We start from the raw sequence: 15545 nt of genomic DNA on the forward strand, positions 1-15545 counted from the left end.
AGTTCGGACTGCATAACAATCTCTGGTTGGACAACCGGAGATACAGAACTGGACAATATTCAGTTAATAAAATTTGAGAGGTAAGGAGGGGCCAGACCTTTTAATGATTTAAAAACCAAAAGAAGAATTTTAAAATTCACTCGATAACGCACGGGCAACCAGTGCAGAGAACGTAAAACCAGTGTAATGTGGTCCCGTTTTTAGTACTGGTTAAAAGTCTTTTTAAAAAACGGGGATAAAGCTGACTGGCTAATCCCAAAATAAAGTGAGTTACAGTAATCCAATCTATAAGTAATAAAAGCATGAATTAATTTTTCTAAATTTTTTCTCAACAGAATGGGTTTTACTTCTGCTAGTAGTCGAAGATGAAAGAAGCATGATTTGACCACTGAATTTATGTGTTTGTCAAATTTCAGCCCATTATCAAAGACAACCCCTAGAGTTTTAACCCAAGGCTTCACAGACGAGGATAACTTACCAAAATTTATTTTTGGTGTACTAACAGAATCTGAAGGACCAAACACTATTATTTCAGTTTTACTCTCATTAAAATTAAGAACATTTAAAAACAGCTAGGCCTTCACATCAGACAAACAGGTCATAAGTGCCTCCAGACCATCCAAACTCTGTTTTAATGGCAGATAGATTTGAGTATCGTCTGCATAGCAATGGAAGGACAGACCATGCTTCCTAAAAATAGAACCCAATGGGAGCATATATAAATAAAAAAGAATAGGAGCTAAGATGGACCCTGAGGAACACCACATGATAGAGGAGCTGCCTCAGATGAATGTTCATCCATGTTAACTTTAAAACTTCTGTTAGAAAGATAAGATTTAAACCATTCAAGAGCACTTCCTTTTATGCCAACACAGTGCTCCAAGCGAGCAAGAAGAACAGGGTGGTCCACAGTGTCTAAAGCAGCACTCAAGTCTAGGAGCACAAGCACAGCATTAGTCGCCAGTAAGTAGAATATCATTTAAAACCTTCAAAAGTGCAGTCTCTATCGAGTGGTGTTTTCTTAAACCTGATTGAAAGACCTCAAATATCTTATTTTCATCGAAGAAACTCTGCAATTGTTAAGGATAAACTGTAGCATGTTTTAACACATCTGGTACAGTACTAGTTTCAAAACATCGGTTTATCATAGTCACAAAGTATGGATCCACTGCATCAAAAACTTGTTTCAGGAAATATGGAGGCATGACATCAATGACGGCTTTAACTGACACACTATTTCTTGAAGTTGTATAAAAGAAATAGGTTCAAACTGACTGAACTCTGCAAAACAAACAGAGGGGATGGACGGATCAGAAGCAGGGGGAGATATCCCCAATCTGAAATCATTAATCGTATAAAAAATAAATCTTAGAAAATCCTCACACATTGTTTTTGACACAACAGGGTACTCGGAGACAGTTGGATTAACAACGGTGTTAAAAACGGTAAAAAGAGTTTTGGGTCTATGATAATTATTATTAATAAGATCCACGAAATACCTGGATTTTGCTACTTTCACTGCCTTCTGGAATATAGATAATGAATCTCTTTATAGTTCAAAAGTAATCTGGAGCCTGTCCTTTTTCCACTTGCGCTCTGCTCGTCTACAGATCTGCCTCGAAGAGCGTACGTTATCGTCACTCCAGGGCTCAGATCTAGATTTGAGTTTTGAGGTTTTTACAGGAGCCACTGAATCCAAGACAAGACAAATGTGCATTTGAGTCTAAATAGGAGCTCCTCTGCACCACTCAGATCATACTGACTGACATCCATTGATTGAATAGCATCACAAAAAGCTAATGAAAAGGATTTGCTAGTAGATGAGGTAATTAATCGAGATTTATGGACATATTTAGTGGCTTTAGAGTAATCTGGTACCCAGGGAACATAAAACATAACAGATTTATGGTCAGAAAACCCATTATCAGCTACCTCAAGATCATAAATAGAAAAGCCATATGATAGCACAAGGTCAAATGTATGTCCCAGCTGATGAGTCGGGACATTCACATGTTGTTCGAGATCAAATGCATTTAACAAAGTAGTAAATTATTTAGTTAATGAGTCCGTTGTGCAACACACACGAATGTTAAAGTCACCAAGAATTAACAGTTTATCATATTTGGGTATAAATTCCCCCAAGAAGTCTGCAAACTCATTTAAAAAGTTTGTATTGTGCTTAGGAGTCTCGCAATTTCCAGGAGTTTGTGTGCGCAGGTTTATATTTGCGACGTGGTTAGTGGCATTGAGTCTTTGAAAGATGTCCAGAGTTTTTGTTTTTTATGTTTAGCAGCAGATGAAGCAGATCAGTGGTGCTCTGGTTTTACTTCAGGACCCGGGTTTTACATCAAGTGGCAACCCAGTATTGATCATTGTATTGTACATTTCTCAATCAGCTTGCTATAGTGTATCACCCATTTCTACGGCCGTCGCAGAGTCGTAATTGTTCCAGGGCACTTGATGCATTCACCACCTACACATTCCCACACTGCACCAATCAGCAGCATTTTATAAGATTCTATAAACTACTTTTATACAATAACATGAACTATTCCTTATAAGAAATAGTATTTTTTTAACTTATATATGATATTTCTGACCTTGTGGTAGAGGACACTGAATCCACTCTGCGATAACTCTTTCGGTCTGTCTCTGCTGTGTGTGTCCTTTGACCCTGAAACCACAGAAGAAGAACTCTTAAATCATCAGTGGATTCTTCATTAGCTGCTTTTATTTTAAACGTTATACAGTATGTCTATTTTCTTTACGCTTGCATTTTACCTTCAATGTTGTAGATCTTTTTTTGCAAGTCGTCAAGAAGTCCTTGGAGTCCATTGTAGTCTTGAATGTAGAAGGTGTTGCTTATTTTTGGTTCTGAAGCCAGATCATAGAGTTTGGCTAAGCTAACTTTTCCCACCTGACAAACAAAACTGTCATTAAGTCTGACTGTGCAAAAACACTTTTGATAACATATGAATTGAAACAGACCAATATGTAAAACATAATTTATTTATGTTTGTTCTTGAAAAATGGAAACAAACTGTGATAAATCTGATATAAATTAGTGCTTGTAGCTCTTGTCATTTAAAGCTGAAGTGTGTCATTTCTGCACAACTAGAGACACCAAATTACACAAATAATGACTGTTTCCAGACAGGTTTCTTGAACACTCTCCTAGTTTGCCATTGGTCAGTCAATCAGATATTCCCGCCCAAACCTCACGTGTTTGTTTTACAAGTTCACAGAGTCACAGTGTTTCAACCCTTAGTAATCAAACTACCAGTGACTGATTACAGTGACTCTGAACATGAAACTGACACACCACAAACTGTAAATGACAAGCTTGAGCTTTAAGGAAACTCACCCCAATGACGTAGCGGAGGATATTTTGCTCATCGCATCTCCTGAGGGCATTTTCATCATCAAAATCAGTGGGTTCTCCATCTGTGATGATCACCAGGGCTTTCTGAGCGCTGAGATCGGCTCCAGACGACACGCTATTCAGGAGATTCTTTCTGGTGATGTGATAAATCATAAATAATGACACAAACAATTGTTTCTACACCAATGTGTTTTTAACTTCTAATTTATAGAACGACAAATGTCCAACTCCAGTGTGTTTAACAGACTTGAACAAAAGAGCAAATCTACAGAAGGAGCCATCTTTGATTTTCATTTATGTGCGTTTCTCTTAAAAGTGTAAATTCAGTGAACATTCATAAGCACATGAAGGTTTCACTCACAAGACATAGTCGATTGCTCCGTGTGTGTTTGTGAGTTGGTGCATGTGTGTCTCTTTCATGAGTTTGACTTCAGCGGAGCCGTTCTTATACGCGTTGAAGTCAAACACAGTCCTGAATTCAGTTGCAAACTGGACAGCAGCAAACTGACACACAGAAGGACAAACAACAAGCACACGTGCCGTTAACATCATTAGCAAACCATAGACCATTACATGTCCATATTTCCACATTAATAGTGCTGGGCTGATTTACCTTTATGGATGATTTTGAAAGTTTTTTCATAACATCTAAAATGAATTTTTTGTTCAATTCAAACTCGTCTAATTTCAAACTTTTAGATCCGTCAAAGAGAAACACCAGATTGACTTCTCTCTTCGTGCATTCTGCAGAAATACCACAAGATATGGAAACACATCTGTTACGCCAACTTCTTTTAGCAATCAAACCATAAATTATTGACAAGATGGACAATAAATCCATATTTTTCCCAAGTATTTAACATAATGTCTTTAATCATGTCTTTAGTCTTTAATTGAGTTGTCAATAAACACCAACTGGAATGTTACTAAGACCCCAACACATGGTGTACAGTATTAAAGACTGAAATAGTTAAACTGCATTCAGTGCTAAAAGTGTCGTTATCCGCTGGTTTCTGTGTCAGACTCGTCAGACCTTGGTAAGCGGCTTTAAAGTTTGAGACGGCCTGTAAACGGCTGTTGAACTGGACGCAGACGCCATTCAGATACGAGTTTCCGTCACACTCATGAGGAAGATACGGACTGCAGCTCTGAGAAAGAGACACAATATCTGAGACAACAGGAGGATCAAATCACACAAAAGATGATCTAGACGTTTCTATAAACTGTTTAAAACATCCAGTTCCCATCTTTTATTTACTTAATGCCAAATTTTAATATTAACATTAACAATTAAAAGAATTGTCCAAAAATTATAATTCTGTCATCATTTACTCTCACTATGTCAGGGGTTGCTGTGTGATAATCCAACGAACGAGATGCGTGATGCAGAATTAATGAATAGTTACTTTTAATGAACACCAAGAGATAAACGTACACCACACAACTAACATAACATTAACACGAGACAATCAACTGAAGAAACTTAGAGCTTATATTCACAGATGATGATAACTAAAGAAGAGCTATGACCAGACACTAAAGAAAACAGAGAAACTAAACATGACCGTGACATAACTCCCCCAACCCCTGAAGGGAGACAGCAGAGACCAGGCCGAGGAACTGGACGGAGTTCTACCAGGACTCCCTGTAGAAGAGATATTATATCTCAACGGGACCTTCCTGGTTAAATAAAAACAAATCTGCGATGAAGGACACGTGCGGACCAAACAACCGTACCGAGACCTGGCCGAAGAGGTGGTCTCGGTACGGTTTCAAACGAACTCGGTACAGTTCGTTTAAGGTGTGAACATGAACAGACCCAATAGCAAAAAGCACTCCGCCTTTTTTGACAGGGTCAGATTTTTACTATGTAATTTGGGGTGATGAAATGTCTTGCAGCACATCTTCGTCTTCGCAAAATCCTAATTACAACATCGTATAGATGACATTGTATCATTTGATGCTCATAAGTTTCTTCATATTGCATTAGTAGCTGATAACACCAAATCAGTAAAAGAATAAAAATTGGGGAATTTTTATTCTTTTATTCTTTATTCTCCCCACCACCACCAGTATGGTCCCTTCCCCTCCATCTTCACTACCACCACCAGTATGGTCCCCTCCCCTCCATCTTCACTACCACCACCAGTATGGTCCCTTCCCCTCCATCCTCCCCACCACCACCATTATGGTGCCTTCCCCTCCATCTTCACTACCACCACCCCTCCTTCTTCGCTACCACCACCAGTATGGTCCCTTCCCCTGCATCTTCACTACCTCCACCAGTATGGTCCCTTCCCCTCCATCCTCCCCACCACCACCAGTATGGTCCCTTCCCCTCCATCTTCACTACCACCACCATTATGGTCCCTTCCCCTCCTTCTTCACTACCACCACCAGTATGGTCCCTTCCCCTCCTTCTCTATCACCACCAGTATGGTCCCCTCCCCTCCATCTTCTCTACCACCACCAGTATGGTCCCTTCCCCTCCATCCTCCCCACCATCACCAGTATGGTCCCTTCCCCTCCATCCTCCCCACCACCACCAGTATGGTGCATTCCCCTTCATCCTCCCCACCACCACCAGTATGGTCCCTTCCCCTCCTTTTTCACTACCACCACCAGTATGGTCCCTTCCCCTCCTTCTCTACCACCACCAGTATGGTCCCCTCCCCTCCATCTTCTCTACCACCATCAGTATGGTCCCTTCCCCTCCATCCTCCCCACCATCACCAGTATGGTCCCTTCCCATCCATCCTCCCCACCACCACCAGTATGGTCCATTCCCCTTCATCCTCCCCACCACCACCAGTATGGTCCCTTCCCCTCCATCTTCACTACCACCACCAGTATGGTCCCTTCCCCTCCTTCTTCACTACCACCACCAATATGGTCCCTTCCCCTCCATCTTCTCTACCACCACCAGTATGGTCCCCTCCCCTCCATCTTCACTACCACCACCAGGATGGTCCCTTCCCCTCCTTCTTCACTACCACCACCAGTATGGTTCCTTCCCCTCCTTCTTCACTACTACCACCAATATGGTCCCCTCCCCTCCTTCTTCACTACCATCACCAGTATGGTCCCTTCCCCTCCATCTTCTCTACCACCACTAGTATGGTCCCTTCTCCTCCTTCTTCACTACTACCACCAATATGGTCCCTTCCCCTCCATCTTCACTACCACCACCAGTTTGGTCCCTTCTCCTCCTTCTTCACTACAACCACCAATATGGTCCCGTCCCCTCCATCTTCACTACCACCACCAATATGGTCCCCTCCCCTCCATCTTCACTACCTCCACCAGGATGGTCCCATCCCCTCCATCTTCACTACCACCACCAATATGGTCCCCTCCCCTCCGTCTTCACTACCTCCACCAATATGGTCCCCTCCCCTCCATCTTCACTACCTCCACCAGGATGGTCCCTTCTCCTCCTTCTTCACTACAACCACCAATATGGTCCCGTCCCCTCCATCTTCACTACCACCACCAATATGGTCCCCTCCCCTCCATCTTCACTACAACCACCAATATGGTCCCTTCCCCTCCATCTTCACTACCACCACCAGTATGGTCCCTTCCCCTCCTTCTTCACTACTACCACCAATATGGTCCCTTCCCCTCCATCTTCACTACCACCACCAGTATGGTCCCTTCTCCTCCTTCTTCACTACAACCACCAATATGGTCCCCTCCCCTCCATCTTCACTACCACCACCAGTATGGTCCCCTCCCCTCCATCTTCTCTACCACCACCAGTATGGTCCCCTCCCCTCCATCTTCACTACCACCACCAATATTGTCCCCTCCCCTCCATCTTCACTACCACCACCAGTATGGTCCCTTCCCCTCTTTCTTCACTACCACCACCAATATGGTCCCCTCCCCTCCATCATCTCTACCACCACCAGTATGGTCCCTTCCCCTCCATCTTCTCTACCACCACCAGTATGGTCCCTTCCCCTCTTTCTTCACTACCACCACCAATATGGTCCCTTCCCCTCCATCTTCACTACCACCACCAGTATGGTCCCCTCCCCTCCATCTTCTCTACCACCACCAGTATGGTCCCCTCCCCTCCATCTTCACTACCACCACCAATATTGTCCCCTCCCCTCCATCTTCACTACCACCACCAGTATGGTCCCTTCCCCTCTTTCTTCACTACCGCCACCAATATGGTCCCCTCCCCTCCATCTTCACTACCACCACCACCAATATGGTCCCCTCCCCTCCTTCTTCACTACCACCACCAGGATGGTCCCTTCCCCTCCATCTTCACTACCACCACCAGGATGGTCCCTTCCCCTCCTTCTTCACTACCACCACCAGGATGGTCCCTTCCCCTCCTTCTTCACTACCACCACCAATATGGTCCCTTCCCCTCCTTCTTCACTACCACCACCAATATGGTCCCCTCCCCTCCTTCTTCTCTACCACCACCAGGATGGTCCCTTCCCCTCCTTCTTCACTACCACCACCAATATGGTCCCCTCCCCTCCATCTTCACTACCACCACCAATATGGTCCCCTCCCCTCCTTCTTCACTACCACCACCAGTATGGTCCCTTCCCCTCCTTCTTCACTACCACCACCAATATGGCCCCCTCCCCTCCTTCTTCACTACCACCAGGATGGTCTCTTCCCCTCCTTCTTCTCTACCACCACCAGTATGGTCCCTTCCCCTCCTTCTTCACTACCACCACCAGGATGGTCCCTTCCCCTCCTTCTTCACTACCACCACCAATATGGTCCCTTCCCCTCCTTCTTCACTACCACCACCAATATGGTCCCCTCCCCTCCTTCTTCACTACCACCACCAGGATGGTCCCTTCCCCTCCTTCTTCACTACCACCACGAATATGGTCCCCTCCCCTCCTTCTTCACTACCACCAGGATGGTCTCTTCCCCTCCTTCTTCTCTACCACCACCAGTATGGTCCCCTCCCCTCCTTCTTCACTACCACCAGGATGGTCTCTTCCCCTCCTTCTTCTCTACCACCACCAGTATGGTCCCTTCCCCTCCTTCTTCACTACCACCACCAATATGGTCCCTTCCCCTCCATCTTCACTACCACCACCAGGATGGTCCCTGTCCATACCTCCCGGGGGTCGGCTGTGCCCTGCCTTCGTCTTCGGGCAGGAAATGCAGATTCCGTACCCTCGGATTGCGAGTTATGGACGGGACCTACGCTAAAGAACTTTATATCATAATGCTTGCTGGGCTGTTAATAAATGTATACTTGTTACGTTATTTTGCATCCCAAGTCTTTCTGGTAGAACTAATTACAAACCATGACAACTAATGAATAGCTCGAAAAATACAGAGAACGAAACCTATGAACATAAACCAAACAAGACAGAGAACATGACACCCTCATATTGTTTTAAACTTGTATGACTTCAAACTTCAAAAACAAAAGAAAAAGCACCATAAAAGTACAATTTTAAGTCATGTGGTGTTTGTGTGAGGAGCAGACTGAAGTTGAAGTGTTTATTCAGTCATGATCTTTTTGAAGCATATTAGCTTCAGTCTCAGTTCATTGGAAATGCCTAGAATACCACATTTTCACATTCACCCTTTGTGTGTTTCATTAAAGAAAGAAAGTAATGTGGATTTGGAGGGACACGAGGGAGAGTAAGTGATGACAGAAATAATTTCAGGGACTGTTTAAGAAGTTTTAGAGAGTTGTCAATTTCTCTCCTACAATCAGTATGACAGTCAGTAAAAGCCGAGAAGATTCCTGCAGTTCAATGGACACAAGTACAGAAGAGACTGTGATGAGAAGTCAAACACTGAAGTGACTAATGAAGGAAGCAGTTGAACTTACAGTCAAGCGTCCGCCAGCATCAGACGACACAGCAGAAGACATGCCGAAGAACTGAACTCTCTCTGGGCCTGTCAATCATCACCAGAGAGAGAGAGAGAGAGACGGTGATCATGACAGATAGTGTGTGTGACGGTGGTCATGACAGATAGTGTGTGTGAGGGTGATACCTGTCCAGAGCAGTGGTGTGCAGGACTGCAGATCTACTGTGCAACTGTACATTTCACCCGTTAAGTTTCCTTTTATTGGGGCTCCCGTTGAGTTTCCTTTTAATGGGGCTCCCATTGAGTTTCCTTTTAATGGGGCTCCAACGATGATCCTGCCGAAAACACCCTCACAATCAATCAGACCCTCAGAAAACACATGTAGAACACGCTAGCAACCAGTGTATGTGTGTGTGTGTGTGTGTGTGTGTGTTTCACTCACTGTTTCCTGTTTTCAAACTCTGACTGATAAACGCTGTAACCAAAGAAATCTTCTGCCGTGCCGTTAAATCTCAGTGGATGTTCAGTGTCGATATTGAAGGCCTCTGAAAGAGACGCTGGAGAAGTGAGAGAGACTGTTGAGACATCAGGAGACGCTTGTGAGAATGTTTCTAAAAGATTCACTGAGTTTCTCTTCCTGTTTGCTGGTGTTTCATAAGACGCTGAAACAGCCAAAACTAGAACCAGCAACTGAATGACCAGCTTCACCAGCACTAACCAGAGCCATAGAAACTCACTGTAGCTCTGAACGTTCAGTCTGTCTGTCTAGCGGACAGAAGCGTGTACATGCACACACACACACACCACACACACCACACACACACACAGACATCAGCGTCATTCATCTGAGTCTGACATTAATTAAAGACACAATCACTACCATCAATGTGCAGCAACATCAGGAGAAAAAGAGCAGTGAGTGTGTGTGTGTGTGTGTGTGTGTGTGTGTGTGTGTGTGTGTGTGTGTACATGTAGATGTGTGAGTTCCTGGCAACATATGTATAGCCACACCACAAAACCACCACACCCTGTTCCCACACACACACACACACATCACCTCAACTTAATGTAAAAGTTAATGTAAATTTAAAGAAGGCATTCCACAAACACACGTCTCTCACACACACTCATACAAACACACACATACACACACACACTCTCTCTGATCTAAATGAACACATCAGCCTCGTGTTGTTTATAAAGTTCATTATAAGGATTACAGACTAATGCAAATCCAAAAACTTGTAAACTGAACAAATTATATATTTTATATATGGGTAATATATGTACTTTTTTCTCAGTATTTACTAAATGATAATGCAGTTTCTGAATGTTTGAGACTCTTACCCCACATGAGCAGAATCCAGCTGAGCGTCTTCATCGCTGCTCGCCTGTGACACACATCTTCCTGTTCATGTCTTCATGACAAACTCATTTCCTCATTAACACAGTGTTTCTCACCCTCGCAGGGTGTGTGTGCGTGTGTGTGCGTGCGTGTTTGTGTTTCTCACAGGGCAAACAGCAACACTTTAGATTAAGTCATGATGTTTGCAAACGTACTCATCACTGAGAAACACACATCTGAACTGAAGATCATGTAGAACAAGTGCACATCACAGGAAGGGTGTAGTTAACACACACTCCCTCTCTCTCTCTCTCTCTCTCTCTCTCTCTCTCTCTCTCTCTCTCTCTCTCTCTCTCTCACACACACACACACACACACACACACACACGCACCTACACACACTCGGATGTTATTTAGCAAGTTCTCAAACTCAAACTTGTATGTTGTGCAACTAAGATCCACACAAACCTTAATACACACACATACACAGAAATAAAGATGAAGGACAACAACAACAAAAACATGTTTTAAGAACATTTTGCTAATGTTCCCATAATGAAAACATTATTTCTGAATGTTCCCTGAAAACTTATTTTCTTGGTTAAGCAAACATTAAGGGAACACTTTCTTCAATCATTATGGGAATGTTACTTTTGAATGTTCTCTGAATGTTCTGAAACATTTAAAAACATTTGCGAACATCCAACTTACATTTAATCATTTAGCAGACGCTTTAGCCAATAACGTGTGTGTCTCCAGTAATCTGAACATTATTATCCAATCAGGTTTATGATGCTGCTGTTGCCACCGAATTTCCCAAAATAAAACCATGTACGTCATGTACAGTAACTTGTTTAGCAGATACTTTTGTATAAAGACACATAAAAATGAAGAAATACACAAACATTGTAACAAACGAGCCACTATATCAACCGTGAAGTTACATTAATCATATTTATTGAAACAAGTGTTGTGAAAAAAATAAACTTTTATTTCTTTCGGCTGTCACTTTTCCTGTAGAATAGCATTTTCATTGCATTAAACAATTATTAATTATAGAATCGAGTAAACTAATTCTAAGAAATATGCAACAGGGGGAAAAAAACAATAAATAAAAAGCAATATTCAAGGAACTGTGACTCAAAAGATGAAAGTTCAGTCATCATTGACCCACCCGTAAGACTTCCTTCCTCCCATGTAAAAGTAGACGGATGAGAATGGTCTCTGTGAGCATCAAGCTCCTATAAGCCTTTATAAGCACAGTAATAGTGTAAGGCCCTTATGACTCGAGTGCAGTCGCCGTATAATGCCTTGTGTAAGGAACAGACAGCTGTTCACACTGAAAATCGTTGTTCAAAGCAGCTTTACAGTGATAACAGGAGATTACAGTAACAGAGAGTGGGTTAGGCTTTACAGCAGATCTAGAATAAAGTTATTGTCCAGATAAAGTTAGTTTTGATTGATTCACTTCCGTTGCAAAGATCATTAGTTATTAACTTAGGGGCCGCTAACACACACCGCTCTCACAGAAAACAGAAACTTTTAATGTGTTCTGGCCGTTCATTCACACACACAGTGTTTGGAGCTCGAGAACACAAACCTTGAAACAGAAATATAGGTATGCATATTATATATTACACATGCATATTACGTGTTCAGTCTATAGGTATGCACGTTTGAATATATATGTGCGCAGGCGTGTAGTCTTTCTTTACAAAGTGACATCGACAAATTACTTGTCTGTTAAGTTTTGTCCTTTCCGTGGAATTATTTTGATAACGTTTTATCTGGACAGAGGTAAAGCGAAGGAGCCTTCACAGGGGAGAGACTAGAGACACTTCAGGACTGCGCTGTCGTCGTGTGTGTGTGTGTGTGTGTGTGTGTGTGTGTGTGTGTGTCCTGCAACTAAATCCAGACCATGCGACACTTCCAGAACAACAGATAAAGAGATAAAACTCTTACACACTTTGTTAGTTTGCATGTGTACCATCAGCAAGGCAGATTTGAGGAACATTATGTGAGAACTAGTGCAGTCCTGAACTTAAAGATCACAGTGTAGCACATAAATATATATATATATATATTCATGTATAGTGTGTGTGTATGTGTGTATGTCTTCCAACTGAATCTAGACCATGCTACACCTCCAGGGCCCGGTTGAATAAACATAGCCATTATGTCAAGACTGTGTCTGAAGCACTTGTACGAACAGCTAGCAGTTAGTTAGGGGTCTTACTTTTCTTGGGGACATTTCATTTAATATTCAACAATATTATTGATCTCCTGCATTGACACCGTTATATGAGAACTGAACTGAGCTGGACGATGACACCACGGTTTTCTCCAGAGCGGCTGTATAGATATATTACATGGCTTGGTTGGATTCTAATGTAGTGTGTTATTTCTTGATATCAGACGCTGCTGAGTTACCGTTGCCATGAAAAACAGAGCGTTGCTATGGACGCAGCATTCTAACCGTAGAGACGGAACGGACTATTTTCTTTAGCGGAAGCAATACAATCGTTTTTAAATCAATAAACTCCTCAATAAACTTTTGTGTCAAATTATTGATTTATTTGGTGGGTAGCCATGTAATAAGCGGGATAATGTAGAGCGAGGCGGTTGTTATAGTGAACACAACCCCTTCAGGCTCCGCTTCGCGTCGGGTCAGGTTAGGGTTAGTGTATTCGCTATAACAGCCGCCTCGCTCTACATTATCCCTTACATAAATGAACTAAATTAATAACTGATTTACAACAAAATGAAGCATCACTGAACTTACTTAAGCTGGACTGTGACGCTATTTTCTTCTGGAAACAAACTCTGTTGCATTATTTTCCTGTTATCTCTGCAAAGCTGCTTTTATACAATCTGTGTTGTAAAAAGCGCTATATAAATGTGACTTGACTTTCGGAATCAAATTAGATCAATCTACGTTTTTTATCTAACTGACTTGAAAAAGATATGAACAGTCTGGATGACTGACTTTGAAAGACTAGTCCTGTGATTTCAGCAGCATCTCACAAGTCTTACTGGCCAGAAGCTCGCGGATCTTCTTCAGACGTCGATGGGACACGGGTCTGACGTAGCTGTGCGGCAGAACCAGTGCCGTGCCGTCCCGCACCTCTCCCATGACCAGCAGGGGGCGCTGGTGGTGCTGTGTGATGTTGGGGCAGGGGCAGCTCCAGTCCATGCGGGTGAGCAGCACCTCCAGGTGTTGCGTTCTGAAGATCTCCAGGCCCATCTTCTCGTCACGCAGGACCTGCTGCAGATGGAACCGCGCGATCCCAGAGTCCAGCTCCTCGATTAGCTCGGTGAGCCGTCCCACGATGGCGAAGTCACTGCGGCAAAGACTCGCAAATATCTTTCCTCTCGGCCGACAGGTTTTACACGGATGGCGCTTAGGCTGCGGACACTCGGCGTTGCATTCGTCGCGCGTGCGAAAGTTGTTCTTGTTTCCGCGGCAGCCGCCGTAGACGAACGGCGTGCACTGCTTCACGAGGCGGTTGTAGGCCCAGCGAGCCTCCCAGTGTTTACAGGGGCCCTGGACGGCGGGCAGCGAGCACACGGCTAGCCCTGAGCGCTGGCACGACGCGCGGCACTCCTCGAACGTCTCGAAGCGGTTCCGGCCGCCCTCGCAGCCTCCGTGCGCAAACGCATGACACTCCCCGCGGGCCGCGTCGTAGAACCAGTCGACCCGCTTCTCTCCACACTCACCCCGCTCCACATCCGCCATGCAGTCAGCCGGCGAGAACGGGCGTCCCAACGGCAAACCCGCCTCAGCATCGTCGAAGAACTCCTCAGTGTCACGCCTAACGACGGAGAGCGGGTAATCGGCTCGTAGCGCTCCTGAGGAGCTCCGCACGATACAGGTGTAGATCCCCGTGTCCCACATCTGTGCGTTGTACACCACTAGCTGAGCGATGTTGGTTATGACGACGTTCCCGTACATCTGGTCCGGGCGCATCACGATCCGCTCGTGCGCTTCGGTCTGCTTCTCCCAGGTGACGTGTGGCTTCGGGTGGCCGATCACGTCGCAGTGGAAGCTAGCTGTGCCGCCCTGGTAAACGACCTGCTGCTGCGGGCTGGAGTAGAGAGCGGGCGGGAGCGGCTCGGAGTCGGGGGCGGTGGGTGTGGGTTGAGCCGTGGTGAGAGGGTTAGCGTTCAGGTGGAAACGGCAGGTGACCTCGGCGAGAGCGACGCCCTGAGCGCAGGCCTCCGCGTCCATGTAGCAGCGGTTGAAGTACGTGAGGCCGTCCGAGGCGCAGGTGAAGCCGGGTTCGCTCTCGCAGCGGTCCTGGCACTTGCACACCGGCTGGCCCTCCCACACGTCACACACCGCCCCCTGCTGGCTGCACTCGAACCCGTCACAGCTGGCCACGCCCCCTGCTGGAAGCCCCGCCCCCGACTGGCCCTCATCTCCGTCAGAGAAGCGGGACGCCACGCAGCTCAATAGGCCACACACGTTAGTGCAGCACTTCTCAAAGCCCGCGCAGTCCTGCAGAAACACAAACACCAGTTAGTACAGCTATCCTATTGTGCGGAAACACACACACACACTAACCCTAACCCTAAACGTACCCATCACAGACACACACACACACACACACTAACCCTAACCCTACCATCACAGACACACACACACACACACACACACACACACACACACACACTAACCCTAACCCTAAACTTACCCATCACAGACAGACACACACACACACACACACACACACTAACCCTAACCCTACCATCACAGACACACACACACACACACACACACACACACACTAATCCTAACCCTACCATCACAGACACACACACACACACACACTAACCCTAACCCTAACCCTACCATCACAGACACACACACACACACACACACACACACACACACACACACACACACACACACACACACTAACCCTACCATCACAGACACACACACACACACAGACACACACACACTAACCCTAACCCTACCATCACAGACACACACACACACTA

The 15545-nt window shown here is 44.8% G+C and overlaps 2 protein-coding genes across 5 annotated transcripts in view; both read right to left on the reverse strand.

The window, feature by feature from the left end:
* The window catches only part of LOC311286240 (integrin alpha-M-like), a 153911-nt gene that overhangs the window by 16047 nt on the left and 122319 nt on the right, over positions 1-15545 (reverse strand). For 2 of the 4 annotated variants that reach the window (XM_084402361.1, XM_084402360.1), the window contains exons 8-10: positions 3365-3515; positions 2782-2917; positions 2601-2674 (exon numbers count right to left, since the gene is read on the reverse strand). In XM_084402361.1, coding sequence (XP_084258487.1) covers positions 2601-2674; positions 2782-2917; positions 3365-3515 — 361 coding nt within the window. Of the gene's footprint in view, positions 1-2600; positions 2675-2781; positions 2918-3364; positions 3516-3743; positions 3887-3995; positions 4127-4415; positions 4531-9215; positions 9284-9382; positions 9532-9638; positions 9772-10543; positions 10787-15545 lie in introns of those variants that run through there. The other 2 variants (XM_084402358.1, XM_084402359.1) reach the window with 2 other exon arrangements.
* The window catches only part of wfikkn1 (WAP, follistatin/kazal, immunoglobulin, kunitz and netrin domain containing 1), a 5480-nt gene continuing 2029 nt past the window's right edge, over positions 12095-15545 (reverse strand). The window contains exon 2 of the mRNA XM_084402394.1: positions 12095-15039. Coding sequence (XP_084258520.1) covers positions 13537-15039 — 1503 coding nt within the window. The 3' untranslated portion in view covers positions 12095-13536. The remainder of the gene's footprint in view (positions 15040-15545) is intronic.

This window comes from Rutilus rutilus (genome assembly GCF_951802725.1).
Source record: "Rutilus rutilus genome assembly, chromosome: 2".
In the NCBI taxonomy this organism is placed as follows: Eukaryota; Metazoa; Chordata; class Actinopteri; order Cypriniformes; family Leuciscidae; genus Rutilus; species Rutilus rutilus.